Source organism: Peromyscus californicus, unplaced genomic scaffold, assembly GCF_007827085.1.
Source record: "Peromyscus californicus insignis strain IS unplaced genomic scaffold, ASM782708v3 Scaffold_12__1_contigs__length_115047231, whole genome shotgun sequence".
Classification (NCBI taxonomy): Eukaryota; Metazoa; Chordata; class Mammalia; order Rodentia; family Cricetidae; genus Peromyscus; species Peromyscus californicus.
The window spans coordinates 6,566,632-6,577,633 of NW_026294413.1; the positions used below are offsets into that span (position 1 = coordinate 6,566,632).

Sequence of the window (11,002 nt, forward strand, 5' to 3'; positions counted from 1 at the left end):
GCCAAATTAACTGCAATATCTAGATGTGGAAAAACAACCCATGCCCTGCTTAGAGTTCCAGCGTATGCTCTTAAGATGGATTTATTCTAAACACAACCTAAATGGAGAACTAAGTACCACTTAGCATCAGAACTGTTTCCCTAGGTGCGTCATTGGGCCAGTTGTCTCCAACTCTCTCTTCTGTCTGAAACCATTAACCGAAGCCACTAATAAGTAGAAATGCAAGGTGAAGAGCGCCTCCCTCCACCTTTCCCTTTCCAGTGTAGATTAATGAGCAGTCAGAAGGCTGCAAGGCAGCCAGCTAAGGGAGGAAGCCAGGAGAGGGAACTTCAACAGCAGATACTCCGGCCCTGTGCGGTTCAGACTGGGCTGCCGCCATGGGCTGTGTGGACTTGAGGACACCAGAATTCTGAGCTCAGTCCCTTGGTTGCTTCTTTGGTCGTATCCAGAGAGAAATGGGATTTCTAGAGATTTCTTCTGTGCACAGCGATGGTGCTGAGGCTGCCTGTGTATTGACGCTCCTGGCTCACCATTCACAATGGTGATAACGGACCACAGCCGGCGGGTGGTAGGTAACTTTAGGCAACTTAACCTTGCCTGGGATCGCGTTTAGTGCACAAGCCCACCTTGCCCACACCCTGAATAAACTCTAGAAGCACATGCTTCTCCAGTGACAGGCTCAGATTCTCAAACCAGTGTGGCGATTTGCTCCCAGGCCACTGTTGGCTTTTTTCACATTACCCACATTCTAAACTGAGGTCCACTTTCTTCAGTCCCTAGATTTCCCAGCTCTGCTGATATGTAGATGTTCCCCCAAACTCAGAGTCTGAGGTTTTTAAAGCACTAACTAAAACAGCCCCCCTCCAGTAGCCTTGGCAGAACATAAAGAGCAGCAGATGGCTGAGAACCTATAATAATAGTCTAGAACTTTGGCTTTTCTAACTTTCCTATAACATTATAATAATCAAAGGTCAGGTTAGGCCTTTGTTTGCTTCATAGCTCAGGGTAATCAAACCTTTCAAGTACCTTCCAGGCCTACCACCCAAATAGATAGTCTGTGTTCTCCCTGGCCCTACCCCTTTCCGAAGTATTGTCTGTGTTATAATATGCTACTGCAAGACATTGTGTCTCAGTGGGTTTCTTTCTGCTGATCCCCAGGTTTTGGATTCAGGAAGACTGAAAGAATATGATGAGCCATATGTTTTGCTACAGAATCCAGAGAGCCTCTTTTACAAGATGGTTCAGCAGCTGGGCAAGGGCGAAGCCGCTGCCCTTACCGAAACAGCAAAACAGGTGAGTTCGCCCAGGAGCCTTAATTACGGTTTGTCTCACCAGCTCCCTCCTCACCGTTTGGCACCAGGGGTCTGGTAAAAAGCACTGTGTGCCCTTTTCAATTACAAGCCTTGGGAGAGAAAGCTTCAACACGTCCAGGGTTGAAGTCAGGTCTACCAGGACTTGGCAGGAGCAGGGAAGGGGGAGGGTGTGTGCACACACGCATGTGCAAGCAGGCGTGCCCAAGAGGGAGTAAACCTGCTTGCAGACTCATTACATTTCTTTCTCGTTGATGTTTAGCACATTGGCAATGCGGGTGTTGTTGAGGTACATTCAGGAAGATGAGGATAACATGAAATGGAATATTGTTTGTTCTAGAAAGATCTACCAGAGAAACACCAAGGTTGCTTCTGTTCTTGGTTTTATGATTTGTAACGAATACTATTATTGCTTACTGCTCCCATCTCCATTTATAATTTATATATATGAAAAATATATATTTATATAAATAAATTACAGCCTAGTGTGTAGAAGTGGAAAAGGCTTTTAAGATATTGAGCTTGCATGGGAGCGTTCCAGCACATACATGCGATGCTACCTCAGGTGACTTCGCTTTGGCTTAAGGGACTGAATGTCATACAGCCTGTTGTCAATCTTCATCTCTAGGCGCCACAATGCAGGTGCATTTTTCTACCTTCATTCTTTTCTGTATTTCTCAGGTTTTCAACACCATAGCAGAATAAAATTGCTTGGGTTTGTGTAACATTTTCAGTGTCTATTGAAGACAATAGAACATGAAATCATGTTCCAGTATCCCGCCAGTCCTGTGTGAGCCGTTCCGTCTAAAGCCATCTTATCCCTATTTAGAGATGAGGAGAGTTGGGGATGTAGTTGGGGGCTAGAGCACCTGTCTGGAATGCACAAGGTCCGGTTTTGTCCCCAGCACCTCAGAACAGGGAACAGGGAGGGTCTGTGTCTTCTAATATTTTACTGAATGGTAATTCCATTTTTTAAAAAAACTTATAAGTAGGACTTGAAGAGGTAGCTCAGTAGTTAAGAACATTGGCTGCAAAATCATGAGGACTAGAGTTTGGGTCCCCAAGCTCATATAACAAGCCAGGCATCCCACTTACACATTGCATGTACATCCCCATGGGTCTACAGACTCACAGAGACACACATTGACACATAAATAAGTAAAATAAGTTTTTTAAACTGCTAAATGTGTTTATGTATATATAAAAGTATTATATTGGATACGACATGCTAAGAATGTGTTAGCATGCCTTTAGTCATTGGTGATGTTAGCAGAACAGAGAACCAGCAACCACTTTTCCTAGTGAGCCATGAGGGTGATGACAATGGTGATGAGGCTTTAACACTCATTAGATGTGGTGGTCTAGGCTATGATTCAGGGTCTCTGAACATTATGTCTGCTTAAGAGGTTACAGCTTAGAGAACAGAAGGAGGTACCCAGAATCGCAGAGCTGGTAAGTGAGTAGAGGCCATGCGTTTTAAACCCGGGCTTGGGCCCAGAGTGTGGGTGCTCAGCACTTTTCACAAGGACTGACACTGTGTGACTGAGGTGGGAGGCTACCTTGGGAGTACTGTCCTTTGTGGGGGTGGGAGACTCGGTTATTAGAACACTTCATTTCTAGAGTATTCCCGGGCCCATGTTCCCTTTCATGAGACCCAGTCAATCATTTGAGAATCACTGAACAATAGGAACTTCAAACCTTTAAGCATTCCATATCAGAGACACATTCCCCACCTACGTGTCAGACCCCCTCCCCACCTTTGTTGTGTTGGGAATTGAACCCAGAGCCTGGGACCTGTTAGACAAGTGCCTCTCCATGAGCCACTCCCTCAGCCCCTCAAAGCCCCCACAGCTGTTGTGGGCTGTGGGTGTAGCCCAGTGGCAAAGTCCTTGCCCAGCATGCCTGCGGCCTTGAGTTTAATCTCTAGCATGAAGGAGGTAGGGGGTTAGATGGGAAGAAAGAGACATCAAGTAATGAATGATCATCAAATTTAGTTAGATCTTCATTGTATAAAATAGCACAATTCAACAGTCTCCTTCCTTCCTTTTCTTTCTTGTGGAGTGTATGTGCATACACAAATGCACACACCCCTGTGTGTGTGTGTGTGTGTGTGTGTGTGTGTGTGTGTGTGTGTGTGTATCAAAGCCTGGGTCTCTTTCTACCTCACTTTTTGAGATGGGATTTCTCACTGCTCCTGGAACTTGCTAATTTAGTTAGCCTCGCCCCCAGCACCTCCTGTCTCTGGCCCTCAGCATTGGGGTCACAGGTGCACACGGGACTCTACATGGGTTCTGGGGGTCCAAACCCATGTGTCATACTTGCACAGCAGGTGCTTTACCTTTCGAGCCGCCCCCTCAGCCCTTCAACATGTTTATTTTAAAGATGAGGAAAGTGAGGCCCCATGAAGTAAGGCAGCCCACTGTCATCCTGGTTTGTAGCAGAAAATCTAACTCTTCCCTTTCAATCCATATTTTAATTCAGGGGAAGCATTTATGGAGAGAAGTGTGGTGTGTGGGTCTCGGTGTGAGTAATACCTCTACTCTCTTCTATCCAGTTCTGTGCTCTCATGATCCCTTACTGCTCTAGTTCGCTTTTGATGGTCCTTCATAAAGACCATGACCAAAAGCAACTTGAGGAGGAAAATGTTTCATTTGGCTTACATGTCCCAGCCACAGTCCATCACTGAGGGGAGCCAAGGCAGGAGCCTAGAAAGAGGAGTTGATGCAGACACCAAGGGGGAATGCTGCTTATTGGCTTGCTCTCCTGTCCTGGCCAGCTTTCTTTTTGGACAACTCAGAACACCCATGGTGGTCTGGGCCCTTCCACATCAATCATGAATCAAGAAAATGTCTCCACAGATTTGCCTACAGGCCAGTCTGATAGAAGCAATTCTTCAGAATCGGCACACGTAGGTTTCTGTCATTCTTTAGAATTTATTTCAGCGTGTGTTTTCAGTTCCTGACTGTGTGATTTTAGTTGATCCTCATGGCAGGGTTTTTTTTCCCACCAGATTGCCGAGGTTGTTAGGTTCAGGGTTTGAGAGCACACATTGAGGCAGCGGGGAGCAGCGGGCTCACAGCCAGGCGAGACTGACTTTGTGGCAAATAAAATTTCTGTACTATGTCTACTTACTTGAAATTACCCATTCTTTCTTATGCCCCAGTACGTGGGAAATCTTTGTAAGTGGTTTTTTGAATACCCCCTTTTAAAAATGTATCACCTAGTCATTTACCTTAGATGTGCTTTATTAATACATGATATAAGTCTTTGTTCCTACATTAATTCTTCTCATGTGACTCATGTAGAAATGAATGTCCTGTACAGAGAGTGCAAGCCTCTCTTTATAGTTCCTGTTGCTTTCACTTTGAATATTTTTATTATTCTCAACTTGCAGGTGTTTATGATTTAAGTTTCTACTATGAGTTATTGTTACAATTCAAACAGCTTCTCTGTGTTCATTAAGGCCTTTGGCTTTTAATTTAGCTGTCTCAAAACTAAGACCATGCCTTTGCCCCTTTCATCCTGTCTTCATTTGCTCTATGTGGCTTTGTCACTAATGTCCAGAGTGTGTCTTCTGTATATGTGTGGAGTTGGGTTCTGCTCTGAGATGTGATCCTAGCCTTTTTATAAATGGATGGTTTAACCCATTTACATTTATTGGAATCATAGGTATGTTTTATCTATAATAGTTCTGATAGTTGTTTTCAGTGCTTTTCATGTGTGTATGATGTTACCTTTGTCAATTTTATACAGCTATTTCTCCTTAATCTTCAAATGTTAATTCCTACTTACTTTGCTTGCTCACTCAATCCTATCTCCGTGTCTCACTCTGTTTTTTTGTTTGTTTGTTTCTGCAGTAATAATCTTCATGCTGCCTTTGGTAAACAAGTCATTTCTTTGATCTTTTCCTTTTTCTCTTTGAGACTGGCCTCTGTTGATAAGGTTCCACCTTCAGCTCTTGCTTTGCCGTGTTTCCAGGGGCTCTCACGCTGTGCATAGTTGGTGGTTCTGCTGCATCTTCTTTGACTGGATTGCAGATGTTTTCCCGTAGCTGTCTTCTGCTCACTGAGTACTCCTCATCATCAGTTTGTCTTGTTCCTTTCTGTGTTTTGTTTGCCTATTTTACAGATTGCATGACACTCTTTGGATTGTCATTACCACTTTTCACAATTTTTTGGATAAAAAATTTTTTCCAAATTAGCCAGGCGGTGGTGGCACATGCCTTTAATTCCAGCACTCGGGAGGCAGAGGCAGGAAGATCTCTGTGAGTTCAAGGCCAGCCTGGGCTACAGAGTAAAGTTCCAGGACAGGCGCAAAGCTACACAGAGAAACCCTGTCTCGAAAAAAACCAAAAAAAAAAAAAAAAAATTTTACAAATCATATAGCTCCAGGATGGGTGTGGATAGAACATTGTTTCAAACGAGAGAGTCTATAAACTTTTTATTTCCCTGTATATGTGACCTTTAAGGTAGTTTCTAAAAGTGTTAAGAATTGGGTAATTTGTTGTTCGATTATCTGAAAGGCAGGACTAAGCCTCCAGTCTTCTTTAACACAACAGTAATCATGGAGCCTAACGTGAGACCTGCCTTAAAGCTGAAGAACGCGAAGCCTTGAGGACTGCTGTGAATGAACCAGACTCCTGCTGGTTCTTGAGAATGAACTAAGTCTTGAGAACGAATTCAACACACTGAATGGTGTCTTATAGGGGAATGTAAATAAAAACCCCTGTTCTTCTCTGTCTGTGAAAGGAAGTTTTGTTGCTCCGTGCTTTAGAAGGCTTTATTCCCATATGGTAGCTTAACAGACAAGTTAATGATGAACTTAGTTTCCGCCCACACTAGAGAAACTCTGTGAACACAATCCAAGAGAAAGGAGGGAGAGGAAAAAGAGAGTCACCTCAGACTTGAGCTTAATGGCAATGTGTTTTGGTTTTGGGTTTTTTTTGTTTGTTTGTTTGTTTGTTTTGTTTTTTGTCTCTGCACACGTTCTCATGGGCCATTGTTAGCATTTTCCACATGAAGAAACTGAGGCAGAAGAGCCCAGCTAAGCTTTCAGAGTTACCAGCCAGCGGGTGCTGGTTTAGAAAGCTTCAGTCATCTCCCAGCACTGCTGTCCTGCCTCCCAGGTTACCATAGTAACTTAGTTAACGTCTCAACAATGGCTCTGGGATTCTGCAAAGATCCTAGCCTATCACAAAAGGGAATCTTCAAGCCTGTAAGGCTACTTTCTGTGCGCTAAGGGGCTACTTCTCTGAGCAGCCTTCATTAACACACCCAACACTTAACTCGGCATGTTTTTGGCCTGCAGTTTGTAGCCATTAATTAGTCCCTATGAGGTAAGTTTCTGTTATCTCATTTTACAGATGAGGCAGCCAGTGTGGAGGGAAGCTACGTAGATGTTACAGTCTCAGCTGGGTGTTCAGGAAAAAGACAGAGGCTGCCCCACAGTTTGAAGGCCCAATAGAGAATGCCAACCATCTTTTGGCTTCCTCGCCTGTACTATGAATTAGATGCTGTGAAGCTGGGAATCCAGAGGTGGAGTGCCTTGCCTAGCATGTGTGAATCCCTGGGTTCAATCCCTAGCACCACATTGTTTTTTTGGTTTTGGTTTTGTTTTTATCAAGTATGATGATGGTGGCACATGCTATAATCCCAGTGTTTGGAGGTGGAAGCAGGGATTTAGAGTTCAAGGTCATCTTCATCTCTATGATAAGTTCAAGGCCAGCCTGAGGTACTTGAAACCCCAGCTCCCCAAAAAATAAAAATTTAAAAATTAAATTTAAAAAGAAATGCTTACTCTCAACCATACCGCTTTCCAGAATGTGTTATAAATATGGTAGCAACCGGGTGGTGGTGGCAGGGTGGTGCACACCTTTAGTCTCAGCACTCGGGAGGTAGAGGCAGGTGGATCTCTTGAGTTCAAGGCCAACCTGGTCTACAGAGTGAGTTCCAGGACAGCCAAAGCTACACAGAGAATCCCTGTCTCAAAGTAAATAAATAGACAAACAAACATAGCAGAAAAAGTCAAACCAGGGATTTATACTCCTGAAATGTTTCTCAGCAGAGCATTCCTGACTGGAAACCCGAGACCGTTTTAGTTAATGCGTATGGCTGTTTTGCCTGCGTGTATGTGTGCGCCATTTGCATGCAGTCCCTGCAGGGTCCAGAAGAGGGTGTCAGATGCCCTGGAACTAGAGTTACAGGCAGTTGTGAGCAGTCATGTGGGTGCTGGGAAATTTAAAGAGTAGGGAGATGGATCTGATGTGAGATTTAAATACACAGACACACCTAAAAGAGCAAGTCCTATTTTCGAAAGCATGTGTTATGGAAATAGTCTCGAGTTCATTCCAGTGGGGTCCTTCTTCTTACGTGACATGCCTTTTGTGAATTGAATCTTCCATGTTGTGGTATTTTGGGAGACGTTTGCAAGCAACCCAAGGGAGCTATACTTAGTGTGGAAGTAGGTGTGGCCGTGACCTTGTTGCAGCTGAAGTCCATTATCCCACTGATAACTTTGTTGCTAGCACCCACGAATACATTTACATCTGGGGTTTATAGAGTGGGGCCAGCATCACAAGACCCAGCCGATGACACTTGTCAGCTCACAAACACAGTACATTTCCTGTTTTAAAGACTCAAACAAAACTTTTCACATTCTTCTTTGAAGAAAAAAAATTGCATTTGAAGTCCCTTTTCTCCCAAACACATCTGGAGATAAGCGCTCACAAGCCTTGACATTATTTCATTTTGTAATACGCGTCTGTCAAGGAACCCAGATATGATACAGCCGCTAAAAACTGATGATCGCGGAACAGTGAAACCTGACAGCATTTCATTTCCTTTATGTCCTGATTACACATTTATCAGAGAACCTGTATCTCTTCCTTGGAATTGGCAGAATTCAGGAATTCAAAGGCTTGGCAAAGAACTGGCCTATTATTCGGTATCATCTTCCATTTTAGAGAAGTCGCTTGGTGGGGTCATTGTTACAGCATTTTCCTCCCTTTTCATGATTGTGGCCCGCTGTCCACAGATCGTGTTTCTATAGGCCTCATGGCTGCCTTGCTGCACAAATTAAGTGCCGGGATATTTCATACATAGACGCCAGAGTTTCAATGCTTGTCAATCAGAGTTTGTAATATATAGGGATTACAACCTGATATTAACATCCAAATCTATTGTGCTCACTTCGTGCTCGAAAATGAGAAACTTCAGTGCAGATGCTCGAGTCCCTGGCCCCTTTGTCCCCCTGTTTTTAATTTATCTCTGGGTTCTGAGCCAGTAAAATGATTTTGCTTATCAATTTAATGGTGTGATAAAGTGTATCTGAATCAAAGTGATCAGAGCTAAAGTGGATCTACAAGTTGTTCAGCATTCAGCCCTGCCGGGGGTTTGAACGGGGCTGAGACCGCACAGAATGTGGACTTGCCGTGGCTTCTAATTGCACCTCATTGAGTGCTGTGATTTCCCAGGCAGAGAAAGGCATTGCCTCCAAGAGGAGGCTTTGAAAATCTTACTCATGTTCCTTTTCGTGTGCCTCTTTTCCACAGGTGTACTTCAGAAGGAATTATCCAGATATTACTCTCACCAGCCCTGTGGTTATGAACCCCTCCAATGGACAACCCTCAGCCTTAACCATTTTTGAAACAGCTTTGTGACTATCGAGCCGCGGAGCCTGTTCCGGAGGCGTCCCCCCTGCGGGGTTTGCACTTTGTAGACTACAGCAAGCACACTTGGTTTTCACTCTGCAACAAATCCTTCACATACAAGATACTGGTGTCTTTATTCAGTGATTTCAGGTTCTAACAAATTGGTCCATTGTTTTATTTAAATGTTCCAGCTGTGCTTTACAAATCCGATTCTGAGGTGCCGGCCACCGACAGCAGCCGTCTCCCAGGTTTTGTGCCTTAACAGACTCGGGCCAAAGCCCATTTGTTTCATAAGCTGCCGCGGCAGTTTGTTTCTCCTGTTGCCTTCGGAAGTACACTTTGCAGTTCTGTCAGGGATCTATTTACTTGAAGACTGTGTGCAGTTGCCAGCTTGCTCCCCTTTCGCTGACATAGCTCGGACCCGTTACTTTCCCCCAACGGCCTATGACTAAAGTAGTACAGGAGACATACACAAGAGCACGAAAAGATACATAATTTGAGTGACATTGCAGTAGAGAGAGACTATCCCGCCACTCTGCACACACAGAGATATATGGCTAAAGAGCAAGAGGGCATTTCTGTTGGAAAATAAAATTGTGCTTTCTGAGTGGGAGCCCTGATAGGTTTTCTGATGAAGAGTGTGCAAATGTCCCTTCCCATTTAAATTGGTGTGAGTCAAAATGAACTGCTCCTGGGCTGATGGACTAGGCATTGTGGTCTTTTCCCTGGAACAGTGACTCTCAAATGGGTAGTATTAATCTCATTCAGCTTCTGGTTTACAGAAGGGAAATATCCTATTGGCTGTAAGCTTTTTGTGAAATCCTTTCAAATTGACATGCAGAGGTTCTCCTCACATAGGGAGAACCCTGAAAGTCGTTGCAGACATCGGCTGTAATTATGTATTACATTCTCAGGATACATCAAGAAGCTTCACTTTCAAGAACCCATCTAAATTAGTTTACTTCTGGTCACTAATGGCAGGTCTTGGGGACCTTCTGGTTAGTCAATCAACAACCACAACACTTCCTAGGACCTGCTGTACTTCATGTAACTACAGGTCTTAAATTTTTCTGGATGGTGGTATCCATGGTATATGTTGAGTTCAAGTTACTACAGGTTTTACTGTCATGATTTAAAGTGGACCCTTCATGATCTGTCACAATAAGCCACCCTCAAGTTACATATGTTAATATATAGACACATGTAGGATCATGTTGGATATGTCAGTATATATAAATACATATATATGTATGTATCAGGTTTTTAGACTAGTTAACAGAATGAAGCCTGTTTTATAAAATGAAACCTCAAGAAGCACACACATAGCAAAACACCAAAACATACAGCGTGCAGTGGCTGTTCCACTCTGGGTATTCAGAAGTCTGTAATTAATGTAATAATGTTCAGTCCCATAAATGATGTCCATTCGTTCCTGAGCAATCATGGTTAGTGTTTCAAGAGACTGAGATGCATCAATGACAATAAGAAGGTCTGTTTAAATATTTAGAAATGTTTTAAATGTATATATGTGTTCATTTGGTCTTTAGAAATTAAAGCAGTCATAGAAACGTGTTTCTACTTCATTTCTGTTTTTACACCATCACAGGACAAACCAAATTCAACTGAAATAAATGACAGTTTTCATCTCCTTTCAAAGATCTGTGCATTCTTTGAGGGATTATGAGCTGACATGTGTCTGCTGGTGAAAGCCAGTGAGCTTTTGTGAGATCAAAAACCACCTTCCTCCACCACCTGTTTCTCTTGGCCACATGGGTACCAGACAGTCCGAGTGGAGGTGTGGGCTTCAGACAGGCTAAAACAGTTGCTCCTGAAGCTGGTATCCAGTAACTTCTTTCTAGAAGAGAGTATTAGCTTACATCCTCAGGCTTGAACAAGCATCAAATGGTTATGGTTTTTAATTTTTTTTTTTAAGGTGACTTTCCCCTCAAACTAACAGGAAGAATCTATTGCCATTCTGCTGTGGGATATCTTTCTGTACACTGTGAATGTGTGTTGCTCTGATTGGTTGATAAATAAAACGCTG

General features: G+C 43.4%; 1 protein-coding gene across 2 annotated transcripts in view; it reads left to right on the forward strand.

Moving 5' to 3' along the window:
* Positions 1-10,530, forward strand: part of Abcc4 (ATP binding cassette subfamily C member 4) — a 229,251-nt gene extending 218,721 nt beyond the window's left edge. The window contains exons 30-31 of one of the 2 annotated variants that reach the window (XM_052732478.1): positions 1,159-1,293; positions 8,860-10,530. In XM_052732478.1, the coding sequence (XP_052588438.1) occupies positions 1,159-1,293; positions 8,860-8,967 (243 nt within the window). In that variant the 3' untranslated portion in view covers positions 8,968-10,530. Of the gene's footprint in view, positions 1-1,158; positions 1,294-8,859 lie in introns of those variants that run through there. The other variant, XR_008216921.1, reaches the window with a different exon arrangement.
* Positions 10,531-11,002: the final 472 nt, after the last annotated feature.